At 35.5% G+C, this 26,519-nt stretch overlaps 1 protein-coding gene across 5 annotated transcripts in view; it reads right to left on the reverse strand.

Annotated features, from left to right (window-relative positions):
* LOC121315864 (HBS1-like protein) overlaps positions 1 to 15,398 on the reverse strand; it is a 42,943-nt gene extending 27,545 nt beyond the window's left edge. Inside the window, exons 1-5 of one of the 5 annotated variants that reach the window (XM_041250397.1) lie at positions 15,199 to 15,381; positions 14,661 to 14,723; positions 11,769 to 11,912; positions 10,639 to 10,833; positions 3,822 to 7,313 (exon numbers count right to left, since the gene is read on the reverse strand). In XM_041250397.1, the coding sequence (XP_041106331.1) occupies positions 5,872 to 7,313; positions 10,639 to 10,833; positions 11,769 to 11,912; positions 14,661 to 14,723; positions 15,199 to 15,241 (1,887 nt within the window). In that variant the 5' untranslated portion in view covers positions 15,242 to 15,381 and the 3' untranslated portion in view covers positions 3,822 to 5,871. Of the gene's footprint in view, positions 1 to 3,821; positions 7,319 to 10,638; positions 10,834 to 11,768; positions 11,913 to 14,660; positions 14,724 to 15,198 lie in introns of those variants that run through there. The other 4 variants (XM_041250399.1, XM_041250400.1, XM_041250402.1 and 1 more) reach the window with 4 other exon arrangements.
* Between the last annotated feature and the right edge of the window lie 11,121 nt (positions 15,399 to 26,519).

Consider the following 26,519-nt stretch of genomic DNA (forward strand, 5'->3'; position numbering starts at 1 on the left):
TCACCTACTATTTTGTAATGGTGGAAAAATATGATAAATGACATTAAAACAATGAAAAACACTGGAAAATATGATCAATTTAATGAAAAAAGACCGAACATAGCACAATGTACCAGATTTGAATAGGCGCTTCCGTGCTTTCTTAGCAGTTGTTTAGGCACGACCAAGCGCAGCACGCTGTGTACCACTTAACGTGAACACTACATTAAAGTTACTTTCACGTCTGACTATAGCATATACCTCAACTTCATCGGGTCAAATCTGCCAATTTGATTTAGACATTGCCGGAACTCTGTGTGTGTGTGTGTGTCTATCTGTCTGTCTCTCTCTACACAGTGTTCTTAAATAGTACATTTATTATTACTTTTATCATTTGTTTTGCAAAACAGAAACGTTTCAATTTCACTGCATTTGCACTTTTATTAAGTCTGTAATACAATGATGCATTTATGAGATTGTGCTTAAGTTCATTTGATTTCAGAAAATGTATTTTTTCTCTTTTACACAAAAACATATTATATTTATTTATAAAATAGGTATTTTAAATACTCTATTCTGATTGGTCAAAATGGGTCACATGGGGGTGTTGCTATTACAGCATATCACCATGGGTAGGCACTTTTTTTCAAAAATGGGCAAATCACTGTCAGATATCCATACACCTAGAGACTAAAAACAAAAATGGCAGACATATTGGAATTTATAGCAATAAACATGACCGACGACATTTATGTAAATGTTGGAACTTTTAGGAAACCGAAGTGTCCATGAGATATTGAATGAATCTGAATCGGACACCAATGATTTATTAAAGTAGAGAAAAAAGGAAAAGTATTCAAATAAATTCAAAACTCGAACTACGGCGTTTCACTATCCCATCTTGAAAATAGTTTAAAAAATCTCTCAAACTTTCAGCTTTTCACAAATGATTTGGGTCCCTCTTAAAAGAGAATTTGGGGTTAAAAGATGTTTTGTTTCCGTTGCTCCCGCTGTCTGTTCTTCAGTCTGCCTGCCTGCCTGCTGCCACTGGACCCACCCCCTTCGCAGCTATGTGATCTGATGCTGGACATTTATAAATTCATCTCGACAGTTCCTGCCATACCTTTTAAATGTGTCCAGGTACGATGGTATCATGTCTTCTGCTGTGCCCTGCATTGTTTTAAATTGTTTCTTAACACAGGCCCAATAGTTCTCCACGTTACCAAGCTGTAAATTGCAAAATCAGTTTGATAAGTAACTGGGTATTCCATGCAAATAACGTCTTTCTCGCCACCGTGAAGCTGTAGCACAAATCTGGTATGGATACCTCCTGTTACTACCCCGGAGAACAAAGGATGATTAAAAAAAACACACTCTCATCTGATACTGTTGCCAGTCTTGTGAGGAAGGGTCTGCGTGATTTATTATATTTTATTTGTGCTGCTTGATTTAAAGGCAGACTCATTTGTGCTGTGTCATGATGAAAATGGACAGTAATATTTTACTTTAAAATGTAACGAATAAACAAAGAATTACAAGAAGTGTAACTCGGCTTCGCCTCGTGACTTATAATACACTCGAGGCGTGTGGATATTAGAGTATATCCCACACCCAGTTGTGCCTTATTGCTTACGTATTTCCCCTTTGTTTAGGTTCATAATGGATTAAAAGATGAAGTTAACACAAAGATTTCTAGATTGACGCTGCACAGCGCATTGTAAACGTGTTTTTCCCGCATCCATAATAAATTTTCATTTTGGTAAATGAAATAATGTAAAGTTACTCTGTCGTTCTTTTTTTTTTTTTTTGCTATCAGTGCTCCTGTCACATCAGTCTGACATATCTGAATATTTGACAATTTCTGAGGCAATTTGAGACTTTGGTGCCTAGTTTTACATTGAATTTGCCAGGTAAATGAATTGACATTGCTTGCAAACAGTGATTGCATATCCTGGGAATAATTGGAGATTAGAAGGAAAGCACAGAATATTTAATCACATAGCGGCTTTCTGATATGAATTAAGATCTAAAAGTATGATTATAACACAGGATTATTATTTTTAACTCCAAATTATTAAGGTGTTATATTTAAAATCAAGGGAAGAAATGTTAAAACTTTACACTGCATTAGTAAGACCGCATTTGGAATACTGTGTTCAGTTCTGGTCACCTCGTTATAAAAAGGATATTGCTGCTGTAGAAAGACTGCAAAGAAGAGCAAACAGAATTATTCCAGGTTTAAAAGGCATGTCATATGCAGACAGGCTAAAATAATTTAATCTATTCAGTCTTGAACAAAGAAGACTATACGGCGACCTGATTCAAGCATTCAAAATGCTAAAAGGCATTGACAATGTCAACCCAGGGGACTTTTTCGATATGAAAAAAGAAACAAGGACCAGGGGTCACAAATGGAGAATAGATAAAGGGGCATTCAGAACAGAAAATACAAATACTTTTAGACAGAGAATTGTGAGGGTCTGGAACCAACTCCCCAGTAATGTTGTTGAAGCCGACACCCTGGGATCCTTCAAGAAGCTGCTTGATGAGATTCTGGGGTCAGTAAGTTACTGACAACCAAACAAGCTTTCGAAGGTTTAGAACTAACTTTGAATACCTGGCTAGCGAACAAACCTTTGAACCTCCAAACCTTTGAACACAGCTCTAAATTTCTGCAGTAAGATTTCTTCTTTAGCACTACACAAACTTAGAATCTCTCCTGCATTTACTTTGTTAATATACAAAAGGAAAACAGGATGTTCTCATACACAACTACATTACTTTGAACAATTTGTATCTTTAAAACATTTTGAAATTTGCACTTAAGAAAATTGCCTACTCACATTTTTGGAACTGGTTTGAAGGCTGGTGCCATTGGTGAGGACAATGTGAATTGTATAGGGCAGAATTATCCTGATAATACTGTCCTTACTCTAAAAATGTAATAGTGCGGCTTACTTTTATTTTATGAAATGTATTGGATTGATTCAACAATTACAGTTGTTTGGAACCCCATTACCAAAATTGTAGCGCAAGGCAATTCAAACTTTTTTTTTTTTTTTTTAATTTTCAGATCAGTGATTGTGTGTGAATGAGCCATTCGTGTGAGCAGTTTTTAAGGTGTGTTATTCCGAGGTTCATTCACAAATTGTAGGAGCAGGAAATGAGTACCTTATTCTAACTGTCTAGGCATATCCAGGGATCAAAACCAAGCACACCTGATGTCATTTTTCTGGGCCAGACAAATGTGTGTCTGATATCGATTCTACTGCTGGCCACAGCAGCGGCCACTTTTTCTGGCCTGATTTGCTATATCATACCTGATTGTGGAGCAGGAAGGAGTGTGGTGGATAAGAAGCTGACAGGAGAACAGAGCTCCAAATTTCAAGCTTATTTCACTATTACAATGGCTGTCGAGAAAAGTTTGGCCAAAAAAAAAAAAAAAAACACATTGTAGTGGCGTGTGGTAGAAAAATGCAACTAAAATCATTTCAACAATCTGGGCATTTAGAAACAGTTAATAGGCACTGCGCAGAATATACATGTGTTCGACGGATGTTCTTTCAATTGCAGCATCCGCTGCTCAGGCAGTATTTTTTCTTCTTTTTCTCCACGTAGTCCTGCTACAGGTTTCTTTAAAACACAACCGAATACTAGGTTTTCTCTTTACAGTTTTTATATAATGGAAAACAAGCAGATGACTTTCTTATGAAGCTCAAAGTATTGGATGGCCTTAAAAGGTGCAAACAAGAGTTTAGTGAAAGACTGACACCTAACACCTTCACGAGTGTGGGATGGGGAGCCACAATACACACCTTCACACATTTACCACACATCACAAGTCTGTAATTCATTTTTATTGCAATATTTGACAAACTGCAAGCATAACAACACATTTTAAATCTCTAGAACCAGACATTGGTACTATTCCATGTACATAAGTACTTGTTTTAAACTAATCCATACAATAAAAAAGGTCACAGATACTATACTGTTAAGTGTTCAGACATAAAAAAAGGAAAAACAATTAAAGGAATGGAACACCACAAACAAATCACTTTAGCTTTTAAATATCATAAAGAAACTGATATATTGTGTCTGTTCACTTTTAAAAAATAAAAAAGTTACCTTAATGCTAGTTTCTATCAAAGCTGCCGTAGTCACCTGGTGAAACACAAACCCTAAATGCAGAATATATAAAAACAGAACTACTGTTTCATTAGATGTAGTATTTACATTAAATTATAATCTTATTTAAAAAAAAAAGAAAAATCTACACCTATTTAGAAACTAGCAAAACTAAACAGATTTAGGTTTGAATTCTGCATGCGTGAGAAACTCCAGGTGCCCCCACCCATGAAAGCCTTAATGCTTCAGCTCAGTGGTAAACCAAAAGATTACGTCACCTGTTCATTATTTCCAATGAATTTACACCTGTGAAAAGTCTTTGTTTCTTTTAAAACATTTAACTGTGGTTTGCAGTCTCTTCAGCTCTTCTCATGTTTCCAACCACTATCCATTAGTTTACTTAAATATCTAAAGCTCATGCATATGCTTTTACCCTCCACAGAGCACCGATGAAACATCTTGCTTATGCTACATTTATGTCAGCTATTTTAAGTTGTATTAAAGAATGTACGACTGGAAATAAGATAAGATATATCTCAAAATCCATACATAGATTTCATTGGCAGCGATAGTCCAACAATGGGTCAACACAAGAAAGGGAAGATTTTAAGAAATAAAAATAGAATATCACACAGGGTTAAATTAATTTGCTTCAGTGCCTTAAAACAAGATAGAAGTATCATGATTACAGTAGTATTACACACCAGATTAAAAACAAAAATATTGTGTGTGTTAGGAATGTTACACTTTAAAAAAGACACTCACATTTTGGATTTATTCAGAAAATACTGCAGATACAAATATTAACAAAATGTTATCACCATTTCTTTTTCTGTAAACCACATGCAAAGAGCAGCTGATTCGTCCCATCTGTTCACACTTATGAACTCTCAGCTTTACCGTAAATTGCTCTTTGCCTACTGTATGACTTATTCCAAGGGAAAATATGATGCTGTCTGTAATTTATATCTTATTTTAAAATTCCTGAAGTTTAACCATGTAGGTCTAGTTATTTCATGACCATGATTTTGATGAAAATCTAAATCTATGAACTATAAAATCAATTACAAAATATTTTGGGTTATATGTTTCTTCGGAAAAATATATTAAAAAGAGAGGTAAGTAACAAATGCATGTATTTTCTTCTAAGTTTGAATCCATTTTATTGCACTAAGAATTTTTTGGTTCTTGACTTTGTTAATTCAGGATATGCAAATCTACACAAAATGCTACAAAACTACTTTTAAAGATAAACTGCTGCAACCTGGTACCTTGCAGCTTGACCATTGAATTGAGTGTGAACTACAACACATGGAGTGATTAGGCATCGGGAAGCAGCAACACATTTTAATCTCTATCAATAACTGCAAATTTCTGTATAAAGAACCAAAATTTCTTTTGCACAAAAAAGCATTAAACCTTAGAAGCATTTCTTTAAGTGGAGAAACTACTCAATTGTGATACAATTACACACAGATTGAAGTGAACTTGTAAGTACTGCATTTATAGAAGTACAATCCTATCATTAAGATTTGTCATCAATTAAGGATTAAGGTCTTACACTTTTCATTTAGTTAAAAACAGCAAAAATGCTGGTACTGTACCTTGTTTAAAAACAAAAAATAAAATAAAAATAGTAAGAAAAACTTTAAGATAAAAATTAGACCCCTGAAGATATGTTAGTACAAAAATGCAAGACAAAAGTAAAATATCATTTAGGTAACAAAATTGAACTAAAAATCACTACAACAACTGTCATACTTTTTATCTGGTAAAAGCCTTCTTTTGTTTAGCTTTTATAATATCATCTGGAGAAGGTGTCTGAAAGTCAAATGGTGCGATTTTAAACAGAGGTCCCTGGTCTTTTCTTTTTACCACTTGAATCTGCTTGCCATACAAGAATGCTTTATGAATACCAAGTACTTGTTTCCTGAAGCCCCTGGGAGGACACTGAACTGACAAAGCCAAGGCAAATACTGAGGGTTTAGCAATTAGTTCTTTTGACCAAGAGACAGTCATGGTTCGCCTTTTAGACACTTGCCCTGTTTTGCCCTTGCAAAATGATTGACTGTTACCAGAAGGGTTTATATTTTGATCTTTTGACTTTGACAATACGATTTTTGTCATTTCTACTTCAGGTGGTTTCTGGATAAGCATACTCAAATCTACACTCAAATCCAATCCCACAGAGGGCTGCGACTCTAGGACATCATGCTTATTATTCATTAACCAAGTCTCTGGGGCTCTCTCAACACTGTCTGCAATCAAGCTGGACAGACACACATTTTCTTGCTCCCTGGCTTTGGTAGTTACAGGAGTCAGTAATGAAGACAAAGTTCCTGTTAGTGGAAGAGAACCAGTTTTGGCCTCGTGTTGAGAAGCTAACTGTGACAATGATAGAGAGGCAAAGGACAAAGGTATACTGTCTTCTGCCACTGGCATGACCTGGCTGTCATGCAGGGTATCGTAAGGACTCAGACTAGTTTTTGTATGCTCCTGGATGAGGTCTGCCAGGGACGGGCTTCCACCATGTGTTTTATAGCTGTTATTTCCACTAGTAATATCTAAGGGCTTGCTCTGAAAAACTGAGTGGAGACTGCCAAATGCCTCAGGTTTCAGGTTTTGCTTTGGATCTTGCATGCTTGTCAAAGTCAAAGTGCCCAGAGAGGAAGGCAAGCAGTTGGTATTGGGAAAGGGGGTATTAAAATCAGTTAGGCTACCCAGGGCAGAGGTATACCTGGGGCCCATTTCTGCACTAGTGTCTGAAAGCGCCACTTTTTGAGGCAATGATGGATCTGACATTTCTGATTTACTCTTGGGCACTGCAGTAGCACAGCCAGCAAAAGCCAAAGGAGTAAAATGAACACCTCTTTGACTGTCACGCTCATGGTTAGAAATCAACTGTGCGAGATTGGTTTTCCCCAGTGAGTTACTTTTTGTGCTCTCATGTTCTGTTTTTTTAAATGACGCATTATTCAGTTCAGACAGTGAGAGATTCAAGAAATTGTTTTGGCAAGTCTTTGATCCTCCCTCATCAGAACAGTGCATCTTAAGGTTTGTAGAGGAAAGTCTGTCAGTTAAAACAACTGCTGGTAACTCAAGTTGTGCTAAAAGACTGCTAAGATCCAAAGATGATGAAGTTTCTGTATTATGCAATGGCCCATCATGCTTAGAAATTCCAAATTTTGATGAAGAAAATAGGTCTCCTTACCTTACGATAGCCAACAATATTCAGGTTTGATTATGAAAAAGACCCAAGGTTCCATAAAGAAGATTGCGATGGCCACAAATGATTTAGCAAAACATGTTGAAAAACACAAAAAAATGAAAAGGCATTTTATTACTAAATGTTACTTGAAATATTTAATTACATGAATTAAAGTGTCACTTCAACAAAATGATAATGGAGTCTATCAATCAATTAAACGGGCAGATACTAATACTATAGTCCAAAACTTGTAGTCCTGCTCTGCAGCAGATACTTTGACACTATTTGTATTGTATTTAGTAATGCTAACAAGGAAATAAAACATTAGTTGGATAAAGAGAGCAAAACGGTTGACAACATTTACATCTTTAAATTAGACCTCACTGTCTGTTTCTTGACTAGAAAGGTCAGGAATGTGTTCTATCCAAAAGCTGTTCACTCGTCGTATTATTTAGTTCCTGCCAGACCTGGGGTCAATTATAATTGTAATTTGTAATTAACTTCAATTACAATGTCATTTTAGTTGAACATTGGCAACCCTGTGTAATTGTATTTAATTGTAATTTCCATCTAATTGATAAATTGCAGTTCAGTTACAAACCTTTCCAATTACAATTGCAATTTGTAATTAACTTCAATTACAATGTCATTTTAGTTGAACATTGGCAACCCTGTGTAATTGTATTTAATTGTAATTTCCATCTAATTGATAAATTGCAGTTCAGTTACAAACCTTTCCAAGCGCAATCATCCACAGTTCCGTGTTGTGTTTTACATTGAGCGAACATTCTTCTTGTATTATTAACCACTTTTAGTTACCCATGTGTTTGAAAAAACCTTATATAGTATGTTTCTGTATTTGTACCTGTGATTACTGCTTGGCAAAATAATGTGCTTTAGTGTAACTGTAATTATAACTGCAATTACTGCAGCATAATTGTAATTGAACAAAACAGCACTGTAATTGAAATTTCAGCAAACAGTTATGCTGTGTTTGTAATTGTAATAATTGACCTCAAGTCTGGTTCCCGTTTTGACGATGTATACAGATGTATTGACTGCTCATTAACTGTCAGATATGGGGTACTCCTATAAATCCCCATGGCTTTTTTTGATTAAATGGATTCACCTCCTTTTTAAAGACTATATTCCATTGGGGGGGGGGGGGGGGGGGGGGGGGTTCAAGTCATTATTTTGCTACAACCACTTTAAATATATTCAGTGGATGGGGCTAAATAAATAACATTAGGGGTGCACTGATACCGATAGCCAATGGATACCGATAATAAATAGTGCAGGTAAACTACTAGAACAAGACGAAGGGCCTATATTTAAACTGTTTTATAAATATGTTAAACAATCAACAGATATTGTTTACTTCTTGTACTTATGACAAAAAGGAATTATTTGCCTGGTTAATACTATTTTTTTACAAATAATAAATAAATATTATATATAAGTATATCAAGTATAATCAAAAGTATATATTCTTTTATACTTATACTTATTGGTACTCTAAATTGTGAATAATAACTAGAGTTGCCAGCAACTATAAGGCTTCCAAGGCACTAGCGAAGCATTAGAATACGTGTTCCATAGTAAACATGGACCTTTCTGCACTACCTAATGAGTAACAAGCCATTTGACCATTAGGAAAGGTCAGAGGTCACAGGCTAACATAATTTTATAGAGCAAACATGGGTTGCTATAAGTGTTCCATAGTAACTAGGGCCCTATCTGCACTCTGTAAGGAGTTATAATAAAGTTTTGCATTTGAACTTTAGGAGAGGTCAGAGGTCACTGGCATGGGCACATTTTCATAGAGCATGTACAGCTTACTTATGTCTTACATAGTAATCACGATTATATCTGCAATCTCTAAGAAGTTATAAGTAACATTGGTCCACGTCGGCCATCTTGGATTGACGAACACTCACAATTTGAACAACTTTTGATGCTCTCATGTTTGGAAAGTTTCAGCTCAATCGGTCCAGCGGTTCTGGAGGAGTTGCATTTTAAAGCTAAAATGTAAAATCAAAAAATGGCAGCTACGTGTCACGTCACGTGATATGTGTAATTGCATACCTCTCCTCAACATATATGAGAAGTCTGAGGGCAATAGCAGCCATGGTTTTTGTTGTTTTAGTGTCTTCAAAATTAGTTACTAAAAATACAAAATCCAATATGGTTGCCAAACCATGTGACCTATTTGCTCATTTTTTTTTCAGGGTCAACTAACCAGTCATGTACCACCTTACCAAACCATGTGATTTCGTGCAACAGTTTTCGTTTTATGGGCTGTTAATGTCCTTGGCAGACAATAAGAAATAACAACAGCGATAATCCTATCATGAGAGGATTGACTTTTTGATAGAACACATATGGGTTCCTATATGTGTTCCATTGTAACAGTGGCCCTATCTGCATTCTTTAAGGAGTTAGACTACTTTCACTTTTGACCTCTAATATCAAACATGGCCACCATTAACAAAAACTTTTTCTTTGAATAACTTTTAAAGATTGACCATTCATAAACATGTACAGCAAGTTTCAGTGCTCTAGCATAAGCGGTTTCGGAGAAGAGTTTTGAAAATGACCAAATTTCTGCAAAAATCCAACATGGCTGCCAAACCACGCGACCTTTTGCATCAGGGTCAACTTCCCATAGGTATCTATCAATGTTCCAAACGACGAGCCTCTGCTTGCAACAGTTTTCATTTTATGGGCTGTTAAAGGATTTACCACTGCAGCGGAAGGAAAATAATAATAATAATAATAAGTACCAGTGTTATTTAGGATTCTATCTTTTTTTTTTTTTTTAAGCATCAGAATAACATTCTACTCGCAGTTCATCGTTGGATTTATTGTAGCATCAAGTCTGTTCTGCACACAGCTCACTACCCTACATTTTCCTTAAGAAAAAAAAAAAGAAAAAATCCAAACACTGCTATTTTGAGACGTATTTACTGCATTTTGGTCGCCCCTTACACAGCACTAGGAAAATGAGTATCTCAGTGTTTGTGTATCATTAGTAAGAGCACCTGAGCAAGCATTACCAATTCTCTGCTGGATGAAATTCAAGCACGAATATCGGTGTACATTATCAGCTAAAATAACAAAAACTGCCAATAGCCGATTGTGATTTTTTCCCTTATATCGGTGCACCCCTAAATAACACTAACAAATTACTCGACTTTTACTTTTATTCTTTCACTATGCATGCAGATATAAAAGGCAAATCCACCACAGTTTCTGATAAGTAATAAGAGCAAAGGCAAATATTCCCTGTGAAGTCAGGAATCTCTAAAGGAAGAAAAACATACCTTTTGCAGCTTTCCCTGTAGAGATCTCTCTCTGGATTCTTGTACTTGATGTCTTCTTGCCTTCTTCAGATAACATGAGGTCCAGGGCCTTCTGTAAATCAAACCGGCCCTTAAGAACCGCTTCCACCAGAATAGGATCCGGGACAGAGTCACCAAGGACCTGTCGCATCTGATCAAGGCATGAATACAAACGAGCTAAGGAGAAGGGGGAAAAAAAAATAATTAGTCTGCATTGACACATTTTCAGCTACTACCATACATAAATTAAGCATTAAACCACCATAATAAAAAATAAAATGAAGCATCAACACAGTGCAGGCAATTTTGTGGCGAGTGCAATGCATTATGAAACAAGTAAATAGAAACAGGAAATCCCAGCTTTGTCACTGACCTCCTTGATCACAAGCTATTTCTTATCTTTCCCGTCTAAATGTACAATTACCTTGTGGTGTGTAATGAACCTTGCAAATTGTTTGTAGAGAAAATGTGGCCTTCATCCATAATTTAGTGTGTGCAACAAGAAACCTGGGAAATGTTTCTTAGTAGCCAAGGTAAATTTTCTACATAAAGATTGTGGCGAGTTATTTTTTATAACCAACTAAATCCAAAAGTTTTGGTTTCTCAAGTTTGATCCTTATGGAGATCCTTAAAAAAGGTACTGCAATGAAGAAAACATTTAGCTTAGATAACTGCCACATGCTCCTGTTTAAGCTAATGCTACTGTTTTTTTAAAGGAGTGCATCTGCAATGATGTATTGTGTGGATGTGTAATCTGTTTGTTGTGTTATATTGATAGCATTTCATGATTTAACTTTGTACTACTGTCCAACTGGTCAAGTCTTCCTTAGACATTTTAGTGTGATTATGGGCTTCTTGTTTGTTCTAGGTATCTCATTGGTATTATCTTGGCGATGCACTTTCTAAGAAATAATCTTTATGGAGTGAACCACTGCAAATATTAATTGGTCTTGTTGTCCTCCTACAATAAGAGTCTATGATAGATGCGTGGTACATTTGCCGTGGGCAAACAGATATCACATAACCCAATCTAATTTAAGAAAAACGTATGTTTTACTTTGTGTGTACTTGTTTACATTTAAAAACTTGAAAATAAGAATTTCTTACAGTACCTTGATCTACTTCACTAAGTTCTTCATGATTCATGCTGGGTGAAAAAGCGGGTACCTCCCGCTCCTCAACCACACACTCCTTCTCTTCAAGGGGCTCTCTTAAGACAGAGGGCTCGTCGTGCTTGGAATAGATTAACTCTGCAGCTGGAAAAAACACAAACAGGAAACTTCACCAGAGGCAACTACAAATCTATCAGGTGAAGATACTGCACACAAATGAATATCTAGATATTTCAACCTGCACCCTCCCCACAAATGCCTGCCTGCAGCAACACAGACTGCTACTGCATATTATTGTTTACTGAGCAACCTAGACCATGGTTATCTTAGAAAAATAAAAGGATGTGCATCAGTCTCTAGTACTGCTGCTTAGGAACAACCCCATTTATTACAATGTCCTGCTTAGATAGTGTACATTTTATACCACATCTGACCATACTGGTAGTGCTACTTTTAACATACTGTAATTTCAACAACTGGCTGTGGCAAAAGCAATACCACAGGCATGTTAATTTACGATTAGGTGCCACCACTTTCGGACAACATTTCAAGAGGACAACTCCTGGAAATCCAATCGGGAGGGTTGTGTTAAAAGGTTTGAAGGTTTGTTCGCTAGCAGGAATTCGAAGATTGTTTTTACCTTCGAAGGTTCATCAGGCACCATTCACACACTATGGTGTTTTTGTTTTGTTTTTTCCTCTGTTAACAGAAACTGTTTGACAGTGTGTGAATACTACAAATCACACATTAAATGTCACTCACATCTAAAATTGGATCTTTTGATTTGTATAATGGATATTACATAAACATGTTGCATTAAAATCCACTACCAAATTGTTATACATAGCAACTCTATATGGCGAGGCAGCCGTGTATGGAGCAATATACATATCCAAAGCACTGTGTGGGTACCTATAACGGTTGTAGTGCGTCAGTAAAATATGTACTGAATACATAGTGTACAAGAAAGTGTAAGAGAAGTGCTATCGTAGAATATGTTTAAAACATACAAAATATACGCTAACACTAATAATTTCAATTTTAAAAACTAAGTACCGTCGCCCCTCCCCTCTCTCCAGCTCATGTTATCCAGAGGCAAACCTTTAACTTCTTAATTTTCCATCTTGACAGCAAAGCGTTGTATAGTGTAAGCTGTATTGAAAGAAATGTCTCGAAACCCCTTTGCTGTTTGGGTTTTTTTTGTTAAATACCCAGACGACCAAAAAAAAGTTGAATGCAAACTGTGCAAGTGACTGTTGATGTATCATCGAGGCATGACCAATCTCTGGGGTCACTTGACAAGTGTAAATATTATTATTATTTATTATTATTATTATTATTATTATTATTGTTATTATAGTAAAATGTGACCGATAACTTGCTTGGAACGGTGTTAAATTGTTAAATTAAGTTTGTTTTGCCTAAATCCTCTGTAGCAATGCAAACTTACTCGAAAGCAGCAGCAACTACATGTAAATAAACAATTTTTTTTTTTTTTTATTTAAATTATACAAACATACTGTTCTATATAATTTTGATGTATTTTTAAATTAATTGTATAACTGTGTATTTTTAAACTACATGTGAATGTTTTATTCAATTTATATGGATTATATGTAAAGTAATAGGATTTTCAGTCCAATACAAACAAGTAGCTATGGTGACATCACCAGTAAACTATGCAAATTAGTACCATCAAAGGTTCGAACCTTCCTTTGGTAATGTGTTCTGAACCATCGAAGGTCAAAATGTACCCTTCGATGTAGCCATACCAATCACTACACATGACCTTTATCTACATTTTGATATCCACTTGTATAAGTTTAGGAAGTTTACAGAAGAGTGACAGATATTTGAATTTGTATACTAGACACTCTTTTGATGGCAGTCCATGTGACATATAATTGACTGTCATATGTGTGGACTGTATTATTGATGACTGAAATACAAAACTAGGTCCATGTGTTTGCAATATGTTATCACCCTTAAATAAATGCTTAAAACTATAAATCAGTAATGTTATTGTCGAACACTTGTTCAACATTGCAATCAATTGCATATCTTGGTTGCTGGATTTGTAAAGTGCTTTACCACAGTTTCTACACGCTACTGGAGCCTCATGTAAGGGCTCCAATAGCTTTTGAATTATATTATAACACAATTTTTGTTCCTGGGTAGTAAGTGTTATTTCCTAATTGCTTATGCGTCAAAAGTATAGAAAATGGCTATTATTCCCCACAAACTTTGCTTTTGTGACCAAGACAGGTAAATTTCAAAATATCACTACTTCCAATTTTTTCGAGATTCACGATTGTACCGTAAATTTACAGTATAATCATAAATCTCGAAAAACTACTCACTTCTAAATCTTTTGTAGTCATTTTTGTATTACTTTAGTATAAATACATGCTAATTTGGATTCATACGTTGTTTTTTTCTGACTTTATGTGAACGAAACGACACAAAAGCACGCGTTTTCTCACTGGAAATAGTGATATTTTGAAATTTACCTGTCCTGGTCACAAAAGCAAAGTTTGTGGGGAATAATAACCATTTTCTATACTTTTGAGGCATAAGCAATTAGGAAATAACACTTAATACCCAGGAACAAAAAAAAAAATAATAATTGTTACACGGTGTTATCATCACTGTTTACTGTACCTTAAGATTTGTTTTGTATTTTGTTTCTTCAAATGCAACAACAAATACATGTTTGCATACATGTAGTCGGAAATTAGGGGTCAAACTTTTTGTTAGAGACGTTTAACTAAACTTACTTGTACTGGGCAAAACGTTTAATTTTCACTTCCTTGGTTTTATGACTCAAAGCTGTGCCTTAAAATGTCACAACCCCCACCCGCCTCTCCTTACTTACTATAAAAGCACACAAACCTGTAGTCGGTGATACACAGTGGTCATCAACAGACTGTCCACATGTGTCATCGTCGTCAAAATCTGTATTAAAAAAAAAACAAAAAAAACAAAACAGAAGTGTATTTTGCGTGTGACAATATTACTTCTATTGTGGGGATTTATTAAAATAGTTTTGCTAAACATATATTATAGCTCGGGTTTAGGTCAACGAAAAGTCTCTTTACCTGACTGTTTACGGAAAAACGTAAACACTAAAACGTTTACTTTACTGATCAAAATAAAGTCATGCGTTTTCAAAACTCAGACAGTATGTTTGGTTTTTTAACACTAGAAAATATTTTACATTGATGTGCTCACTGTTAACTGATGAAGTAGACAAACGTACACAGCAAATACTTAGTTATTCTCCACAAAAGTGAACCTCTACAACACACAGGCCTACAGCATTGCAGTCAGGTACTGATGTCATAGTTTGTAGTTTATATACACGGCAGCAGTTTCAAAATTCAGTCATGGCATCAAACTTTACATACGCGTTTAATTTCAGTGTCTCTACCTTCATCGTAGTTATAACCCCGAACATTTCTGTGTCGAGACATCTTTCTGTCTTGAACCTGTCTCTGTGATGTATAATAAAATCACACTGCTGTGTACAATAACTGTTATAGCAATAGCGGCCTCATTCTCCTATCGCCATGTTTTTCACTGAAGTCCTACTGCGCAGCCGCACGGTTCAATAAGGAGCACTTCTCAGTCTAGGCAGCTTTGTGTACACTGAATTGCAATGTGCGCGATATAACAAGGCACTGGTTTGGTTATTTACAGCTTCTCGCATTTAAAAAATCAGCTCAAATTTCCCTACTGACTGCCTAAAACACACTGCCTCCCAATCAAGTCTATCGTCAAAATGGAAAGCACCTTACAATTTATTGGAAGTAAGAATAACAATGACTTTGTACCATAAGATTTAAAAATAATAGCTATTGCTTCAATGCAAAAAAAAAAAAAAAAAAAAAAATCACTTAGTTGTGCGTGGGAGCACTTATCAGTGTGAGCAGCAGCTTATTTTTTAGTTTTTAAACAACAGTAGTTTGCACTTCCTTAGTAAATCTAGACATTTGTGTGATAAGTGTTTATTTTGTGATTTCCATATATATTGCACAGTACATACAATCAGTAAAATGAATAATGTTGGTTTCATGTATGTTACATTTTCCTATCCATACAAAAATAAAATTTGTTGTGCCTTTTACCCACAAAAAAAACATGATAAATTTTTCCATTCATCAAAGTTTTACTAAATCTTTATTCTCGATCGGAATCGACAATGACAGAAAAAAACTTTAGTTAAATTTAAAAAAACTGACAGATTTTGGTGAAAAGTAACAAACACGCTTGCACCAGCATAGTGAGCACCTTTGAAGATGAAAATATTCCAAAATAAGCGTTTGTACTTTTGTCATTAACTTATTAATAGGTGAGCTTGTTAAACGTTGTTTCATGACACGTTCTTTTGTAATCATAAAGGTGTACTCCGTCATTTACGTACCAGAGTGCCACGCTGCGCAGAATTAGATGATAAGTTTGCAAAAAGTTTATTGTCGGTGAGTATAGATAAACTGTCAATCTCAGTTACTATGATTTACCGCTAAACCTGCGGGACACTAAACCTTCACTACCATAAGTATAATATCGTAATAATAATTTTTTATATACTTTTATATATATATATATATATATATATATATATATATATATATATTATATATAGTATAATATATATATGGATATATATATATATATATATATAATATATAGTATCATATATATATATATATTAATACTATATATCAATCAATCAAAATTTGCTCACGAGATGAAACATCAACAGGTTGTAATGGTTGCGTTTTTATAACTGTTTACAAATAAAAATTACTACTTGTTCACCACATTTTAGGGGGAAAAATAGTTTTAAAATCAAGTGATACAATATTATTTCTTAACGTCTCATAACCCAGGGCCGAACCCAAAATTAACATTGATATTAAAACAGCGGCAGCAGCGTTCCTTCGCAGCATGTTTACGTCTCGTGACAAAAACACGTATTAACTGCCAGCTTGTCGACAGCATGCTTGTCTCTCCTGTGACGACTGCAAAATGCAAGGCCACACGCAGGTAACAAATGTGTACTTGTTTGCGGTCAACTAAACTCGAAAATGGTAAAATCACACTCCTGTCTGATAATGCGTTATGGGTGCTTTTCAGAGTTTTGAAAGTGATTTTTTTTTTCTTTTAAAAATAAAATTTAGATCGAATTCAAGGATCATAGTTCTATGTTTAAATTAAAACTGGTTTAAAATTGTTTAAAAAAATAAAAATAAAAAATAAAAAGTGAATAAACCTTACACAAATATTTCCATTTAGAAATGATTACAAGGAACTGGCAAAAAAAAAAAAAAAAAAAAATGACGATACATGCTCCCTATTTGCAAATTGTATGGTTAATCTTAAATGAGCCTCAGTCTACATGTGAGGGCCCAAAGTTTTGCAAATTGCAACACCTAGAATTTTAGGATGCAGACATAATTAAAAAAAAAAAAAAACTGTATGAACACAAACATTTAAATATTTGATTTAACATTGTATAATCAAAAAACCTACAAAATTCTATTGCAAAAGTCTACCAAAGCTATAATAGTACAGTATTTCATGTTAGATTTTGAAATGACATTTTTCAATATTTGTCAGTTTTTCATTAAGTATATGGAAAACTGCAAAGCAGTATGTAATTCAGCATGTTATGTAACATTATTCCTCAGGTTTCATTCAAATTTAAGAAGCAAAATTTGTTAATTCTATAGGGTGATGTTAAACTTTTGGCCATAGCTGTAGGTAGAAAAAATATTTAAAATAAAGCTGGTTTAATCTTCAACCAATGAGTCAATTCAGTGTTTTTGTAAAATCAAATGTTATAGTTGCTGAGCAGAAACTAAGAAAACACAGACTTGTGCTTGGAGACAGGATGTGCATCCAGTGATGACCATTCCCCTAGCACTGTTAATGCTGGGTTTCAATGATGCAATCAGCCTGGTTCCTGGAAATGCACTGTTTTTTTTAGCCATAGCACATGTCCTTGCAGAGTTTCAACCACCCACTCTTTCTCAGCAACAAAACCTGAATGTAGCATTTCAGAGATGTGATCTGCAATCTAACTGGCAGTTCCATATTCTCCAAGAGATTTGAAGCACATCTGCCAAGACACTAAACCAGAAACCTTTGCACCAATGCCAAGTTCACACTAGTAACAATAATTAAATTAGCATTGTTTAATCCTTTAAGTTACAAGGGACATGGGTCCAACCAAAGATCTATGCAAAATTTCTATATATTTCAAAATGTCTTATTTTTAGCAATTAGGTGCATGAAACAGGGTTTATCCAAATTGTCAGTTTCCTTGTGATACTTGAGTCACTTTCAAATGTATTTTAAGAAGAAATCGTTTGAACAACCGCTCAAATCCTTATGTACCTTAACGAGTAATTATCAGGGTTCCGGAGAATATAGTGTTCCATGTCCTCATGTGTTGCTACAACTGTTTAAATAACGTACCTGTAATTTTTCGTTTCATTGTTAACACCCTGACAACCTTTTAAACTTCTAAGTCTGTTTCAAAGTTCAAAGTCCGCTTTAGTGCACTGATAGGGATTATCGCCCACATTGTCAAACAGGTAACATAGCAATAATGATCCATGATGTGGTAATGAATAGACAAGCCAGAACACTTGTTGTTATGTAGTTTTTTTTTTGGTTTTTTTTTTGGTTTTTTATTGCTCTCCCTGCAGTGTTTTAGAGGACAGGTCTAAAACCCCAGTGCACTAGAGCAGACATTTTGAAAAGAGCTTTGAAACAGACTTTAAAGTGTAAAAAGTTGTTAGGATGTTAGCAAATGAAAAGAAAAATTGCACGTACATAATTTAAACAGTTGTAGCAATGGGACCTATAATGCTATATTTTTAGCATATGTTTTTGGTTGGACACATGTCTCTTGTACCTTAAAGGATTAAAAAATGCTAATTTGGTTAGTGTTACTTGTGTGAACTTGGCACTGGTGCAAAAATGTCTAGCTCTGTGTCTTGACACAGACGTGCTTACCCTGTATGGGGGTAGAATTGGTTAAGAAATTTAGTTATTGCTAATTTTTAAACAATGTTTTTATTGTGTTTTTAAATATCAGACAAGTATGCTATGTTTGACTTATAAAGAAGGTAGATGGAAAATATCTCAAATACAAAGGAACTGCAAGTATCAAAAGAAAAAAAAAACTCTGCACTAACATTATTTGTTGCTTACATGTAATTCAACCTCTTACTATAAAGGTCAAAACATTTGATGAATTTAATTGAAGCATGATGCATACAACATGCAGAATGACATCAGTTTTTCCATCACCATTAGTTAAGCATTGTTTAAAAACAAAAACAATACTGGGGCTTGTTATTTAAAGCATATCTACAACCCACCCTTGTCAGGGGGGTCTAGGAAGTACAATGTATACCATCTTTCCACAAAGCACATATTGTTCTGGAGGTCTGATTTACTTGATACAATTAGACATATGCATAACAATGTGCCTCATGTAGATTCTTAATAATAACCAGCTATACTTGGCTGCTAAAAAACACAAATCTAATTAGCACATTTGCTAAGGAAGAGCTACACAACAGTAAAACTCAAGGTTCAACCAGTTGAGGAAAAGAAACAGTTCACCATGCTTTTCCCATGCTTATACTAATCATCTACTGAGATTCATCAATGTTGAATCATGTTATTATTATTTTATTTTTAACCATGCTTTACCAGGCTGTTCTTTATAATGCTTGCCTGTGCTTTAGTGAGCTTTCACTGTACTTCACAAAAATGAACTATGCCTTATCCATGATAAGGGAAATTTTTTGGTTTCCTGGTAAAATAATTTTAAAATAAATTTGTTGCCAAAAAACTTCACTCAAGCTACTTTCTCACTAAATACCTTGGTATCCCTGAATAGAAGAGCATCTCTTTTGTGTTTAACCTTTTGTTTTGACCCGTGTGCCTTTTTGTTTTTTCTGTTTGTCTATTAAACTTCACTGCAGCTTCTGTCTCTGAGTCTCTTATTCCTGCCAGTAACAACTTGAGTCCTGATGCTCTCCTGTCACAGGTGCACATACTGTTTTGTATATGCTATCCTGTCACATGTGCACATACTGTACTGTATATGCTAATCCTGTCACAGGTGCACATGCTGTACCGTATATCCTCTGCTATCCTAGCACAGGTGCACGTACTGTACTGTATATGCTAATCCTGTCACAGGTGCACATGCTGTACCGTATATCCTCTGCTATCCTAGCACAGGTGTACGTACTGTACTGTATATGCTAATCCTGTCACAGGTGCACGTACTGTACTGTATATGCTATCTTGTCACAGGTGCATGTGCTGTACTATATATGCTAATCCTGTCACAGGCACATGTGCTGTATTGTATATGCTAAGCCTGTCACAGGTGCACATACTGTATTTTATATCCTATGCTGTCCTGTCACAGGTGCACATTCTGTATTGGATACCTATTTTCTTTTTAAACAATGTTAATGGACTACCATGAAAAGATGTGCACTACTTTTCTTCTTTCAGACACATAATGCAATGGCAAGGAGATACTGTGTTCCTTTTTTTACGTAGGAGTAATATTTCTGTGGTCAGCAACTGAAATATGGAAAATATGGTAAAAAGGACATAGATTTCCTCCTACATTGACCTTTTTTTGGCACACAATGGGTGCCTGTGCTGTTGACTTTATATGGCATGCATACCTCCAGCCTAAATTTTCTTTTAAATATATAAAATAAACTGTGAAGCAGTCACTTCTAATAAACACTACAGGAACATTTCTAGGCCCTAGGTTTCACCTTATAGGTCATTAAAGGTCCAAAAACCCATGACCCATGAATTTGTGTTATTTCCTATATTGGTTCTTGCCATTATCTGAAGTGTTAACCACATCTTATAAAGGAGAATTACAGTTGCAAGTTACTCAATTAACGCAATTAAATTTTTCTGTGCCTGTGCAGCAGTGTCGACAGCTTAAATGCAAGTATGATCTGCCAGTTTTAAAGGTGCACAATAAGACATGGCATTTATTGAATTAAATATGTTTGATGTAATAAAAATGTGTATTTCTTTTTGTACAGGGATCCCTTTATATATTTATCTGACACTGAATTCCACATATCAGATTAGTAAACGGTTCACACAGCTATGGCCAAATGATTTGCATCACCTAGAATTTTAACACTGAGACAAAAACTACAAAATGATATCACAAGTGTCTACCGGAAGCCATAAAGTAATACAGTATTTCATGATAGATTTCAAAATGTCACAATTTTCAATTTGCCAGATTTTTGTTAAGTATATGGAAAACTACAAATCAGTATGTCACTTAATATATTAACATAACATTATTTTGCAGGTTTCATTTGACTTTATGAAGCAAAATGTGTTAACTCTATAGGGTAATGCAAATTACAGCCATAGCTGCCCTTATAAAAGTTTACGATAGTAAAAGCATAGTAAAGCTTAATAAAGCATATTGAAAGCATGGCAAAGTATATTAAAGCAATGTAAAGAACAGTGAGGTATGGTAAAACATATTAATAAACATAGTAAACCAGGGTAAATTATGGTTAATACATGGTATTACCATGGAAAAGCATGGTAAAAGTGCAAAAATACATTGCAAAAATACCATGGTAAACTTGTATAAGGGTGTAGGTTAGTCCCCATTATCAATCTAACTTGGTCCATTTGTTCAGATCAGTTAAACCAATTAGCGGGATCATCTATTTGATACGCTGCAATCAGGATTAAGTTAGTACAGATTTGCAGGATTTTCTAGTCTGCATTTTAGTCCACTTGATGTGGACTAAGGCCCTGTACATACTAGGCTTTTAAACGATATTAGTTGCCTTTAAACTGGCTTAAAAGTGCTAAATTATGGTTAGCATCTACACTATGCAGGTTTTAATGCTGTACTCGAGAAACCGACTGACTACCTCAGGGGTTAGTCTCGAGTCCGTTTCTAAATTAGATCGCATCAGACAGTGCGGTTTGTCATAGGTGTGGATGCTGTAATACTGAACTAAATTTTTTGTGTACCCCACGCGCCCAAACATATCAGAACAGGCGTCTGAAGGAGTAATGACTATCAATACTGATATACCGTATACAATTTCTGAGGCTTGATGTAAAATGGTGAATCATGGAGCGAAGTGATCAAATGCAGAAATAATGGCACATTGATATCTGGAGCACTAAAATAGGTCAAGGAGAATTTCAGAGTTAAAAACCAAACTCACAGATTATGCACCTTGTGTTTTTAAGAAACAAAGCCATAACATTCATGCTAAGAAGCGCTATGTCTTCTGTCAGCACAGGCTCCATATTTGCCGGGTTGTAAACATAAAATACAGTGCATGGTGGGATAATCTCATATACATCCCACAGTCCACTGCGTTGCTAGGGCGTGTAGCCAGAATATGTTAATAATGTTTGTACACATTAACCCTAAAATGAAATGGTACTTTAGTGGGGATGCTTTCAGCTGGATTAATTAAGACGTTTTTAAGTATGGTTCTCGAGATCAGTTATGCAGTGTGGTCAGGGCCTTTATCACTGGTAGGCTGCTATTGACCCATGATGTCCTCTACACCGATTAACCCAAGCCTTAGCACTATTGCTGTTACAAGACTTGCTAATGATACATAATATGACTTATCAGTTGACACCACATTATTGTTATGCAGAGAACAATACACACTTTGCTCTCAAACACTTAGAATGAAGCATAAAATAAAAATTATTGACATAAAAATACTTTAACAAAAAAAAAAAAATCAGAGGAATAAAAGGTTCAAAACAGCAACATCCACAGACGAATTTAAATGCAAGTGATGATAGAATAGAGGTGAAAGTAGATGGATTCATTCACAAAGCATTTATGATCATGCTTTATGCACCTGAGTGCCCCATTTCTTTTTTAAAATCTTAGATCTCTTAAATTTAGTTTGGGGTTTTATATGAGTTTTAAACACCAAAGTTGTGTTTTCATTTTAAAAAACAATAACAAAAAAAAATGCTTTGGTAACATGCCCTTGAGTGTTGGAGATGGTTATAAACATAGCAAGATATTTCATAACCAAGTTTCATAATCATATCTAGAGTACTGTATTCCAAATATGCATGACTATTCTCTGCATAAGTAAAACAGGAGAGTATGTATTACAGTGGGTTAAAAGGTCAGATTATAGGTGTGCACATTTTACTGGATTTACTCATGCAATTCATTTGAACTTCATACACTTAATATAACTCTGTAGACTAGCAAAGCAGTTACACTTACCCTAACCTCCTAAAGACTGACGCATTTTAAATATCTTTATAGTGAATTTAACAGCAGTAAAGTTAGATTTTGTTTTCTGCAAAGATTTACCATGGAAACTCCAACAATCTAATTCTTTCAGGGAGACTACATTGCAAGTGCACACCTCTATTGCCATATCAGTGGTCATTGTATACTTGACTCAGTGAAGAAATATCACAAACTGCCTCATGGCAAAACATGCCTAATATCCATTTGTCCAGAGAAAGTCATCATTGACAATTAGAAAAGCCTATCATGGGATATACAGTGGCTTGCGAAAGTATTGACCCCCCTTGGCATTTTTCCTATTTTGTTGCCTTACAACCTGGAATTAAAATTTATTTTTATTTGGATCTCATGTAATGGACATACACAAAATAGTCCAAATTGGTGAAGTGAAATGAAAAAAACAACTTGTTTCAAAAAATTCTAAAAAATAAATAACGGAAAAGTGGTGCGTGCATATGTATTCACCTAATTTGCTATTAAGCCTCTAAATAAGATCTGGTGCAACCAATTACCTTCAGAAGTCACATAATTAGTTGAATAAAGTCCACCTGTGTGCAATCTAAGTGTCACATGATCTGTCACATGATCTCAGTATATATACACCTGTTCTGAAAGGCCCCAGAGTCTGCAACACCACTAAGCAAGGGGCACCACCAAGCAAGCGGCACCATGAAGACCAAGGAGCTCTCCAAACAGGTCAGGGACAAAGTTGTGGAGAAGTACAGATCAGGGTTGGGTTATAAAAAAATATCTGAAACTTTGAACATCCCACAGAGCACCATTAAAGCCATTATTAAAAAATGGAAAGAATATGGCACCACAACAAACCTGGCAAGAGAGGGCCGCCCACCAAAACTCACGGACCAGGAGGGCATTAATCAGAGAGGCAACAAAGAGACCAAAGATAACCCTGAAGGAGCTGCAAAGCTCCACAGCGGAGATTGGAGTATCTGTCCGTAGGACCACTTTAAGCCATACACTCCACAGAGCTGGGTTTTACGGAAGAGTGGCCAGAAAAAAGCCATTGCTTAAAGAAAAAAATAAGCAAACACGTTTGGTGTTCGACAAAAGGCATGTGGGAGACTCCCCAAACATATGGAAGAAGATACTCTGGTCAGATGAGACTAAAATTGAGCTTTTTGGCCATCAAGGAAAACTCTATGTCTGGCACAAACCCAACACCTCTCATCACCCCGAGAACACCATCCCCACAGTGAAACATGGTGGTGGCAGCATCATGCTGTGGGGATGTTTTTCATCGGCAGGGACTGAGAAACTGGTCAGAATTGAAGGAATGATGGATAGCGCTAAATACAGGGAAATTCTTGAGGGAAACCTGTTTCAGTCTTCCAGAGATTTGAGACTGGGACGGAGGTTCACCTTCCAGCAGGACAATGACCCTAAGCATACTGCTAAAGCAACACTCAAGTGGTTTAAGGGGAAACATTTAAATGTCTTGGAATGGCCTAGTCAAAGCCCAGACCTCAATCCAATTGAGAATCTGTGGTATGACTTAAAGATTGCTGTACACCAGCGGAACCCATCCAACTTGAAGGAGCTGGAGCAGTTTTGCCTTGAAGAATGGGCAAAAATCCCAGTGGCTAGATGCGCCAAGCTTATAGATACATACCCCAAGAGACTTGCAGCTGTAATTGCTGCAAAAGGTGGCTCTACAAAGTATTGACTTTGGGGGGGTGAATACTTATGCACGCTCAAGTTTTCTGTTTTTTTGTCTTATTTCTTGTTTGTTTCACAATAAAAAATATTTTGCATCTTCAAAGTGGTAGGCATGTTGTGTAAATCAAATGATACAAACCCCCCCAAAAATAAATTTTAATTCCAGGTTGTAAGGCAACAAAATAGGAAAAATGCCAAGGGGGGGTCAATACTTTAGCAAGCCACTGTATATCAAAAAAAAAAAAAAAAAAAAAAACGCATCCTAATTAGCACCAAAAGTATTATTATTTAGTTTAAAGCAACACAGCTTCAGTCATACGGCTAGTGGCATTATTTGGTCTGTAACATGTACAAATCTAAATATTTTTGAATTATATACAACAAGTTAAACTTTGTAATAGTAAGAGCCTTATTTCAAATACAACAAAGGTATAATGTGCCTGCAAAACGGGCCAGTAGGTCATGTGCAGATTTCTATGAGTAAACTGAGTACAATATAATACCTATAAGGCACTGCACTTAACTTCCTTTTGAATTTGATTATCCAATTTTAAGTATCCTACACACCCTAAAAGCAAGATTGAATTTGGTTTGTAGGTGGATGGGTAACTTCCATGAATAACCAGGTTCTGCAGGAACTTTTGGTGCCCCAGTAGGGGGCACTCTTCTCTTAGAGTCAGAGTTGATCCAATGTAATGATGTTAGGTGGCACTGGGCTTGATTTTCATAATTTACTAAACTGTGTTAAAAAAAAAAAAAAAAAAAAAAAAAACAAGTAAAAAAAACCCAAAACAAACATAAACACCCTTTGAAGTCTGATAGGGACGTGCAAAATAAAGTGTAATGGCATTTAAGAGACATAATTATAGAAAGTGGTACTAAGGGATGGTTCGTACTTCGTTCTTACTTCTGTTCGTCACAGATGAATGTGATACGTCATGTGCAGGCAGAATAAAAGCTGTACAGCTTCACTCAGACCATGCAGCAAATGTTTCAATTTTTCAACATTTTTCAAAGTCTGAATCCCAGCTCACCAACCGACTCGCTTGAGCTAATTGTGTTTGAACCGATCACAGATAATGGGGTTAAACAAGACCCCAGCGCAAACCAATGTTCCATTTGAATCCTTTCCAAATTAGAAATGAAGTTAATGTCTCATATATTTTTTAAACTTATTTTTGTTGTTTCAATGATATCTTAAGGCCTATTCACAACAAACCAATTTGTCTGGCGATAATATTATACTTTTGCTGTGACACGACCTTTCACCCCAGGCGACTCTCCTCTGATTGTGCATTGATCAGTTCTCTAGCTGCCACGAGACAAAGTAAAAAAAACAGACACCACTCCTATTCAATGTCGCTTCAGTGATATGCGTCGTATTGCAGGCAGCGTGAATGATTTGTATCAAAACTACATTTTATTTGTTGTGGCACAGTGTATCATACTGCACATTCGCGTGTCGCATTGCGTCTGATGTGAATACGCCCTTAAACGTATATTACAAAATACTTACCTTGGTATGGACACTAGCCCACTATCACTGTTATAATTGTTATTGTCTAATAAGAACATTTTAAAGGAAAAAAAAAATAAGGGATTTGTTTACAGTTTTCTGTAAGGTAGTTTTATTTGAGTGTTGTACAAAATTGATTACAGCAAGGACATACAGCTACACATTTCATTTTAATTGTTTTTTTTTTGTTTTTTTACTTCTCTAATATCTA

This window comes from Polyodon spathula, chromosome 5 (assembly GCF_017654505.1).
Source record: "Polyodon spathula isolate WHYD16114869_AA chromosome 5, ASM1765450v1, whole genome shotgun sequence".
Classification (NCBI taxonomy): Eukaryota; Metazoa; Chordata; class Actinopteri; order Acipenseriformes; family Polyodontidae; genus Polyodon; species Polyodon spathula.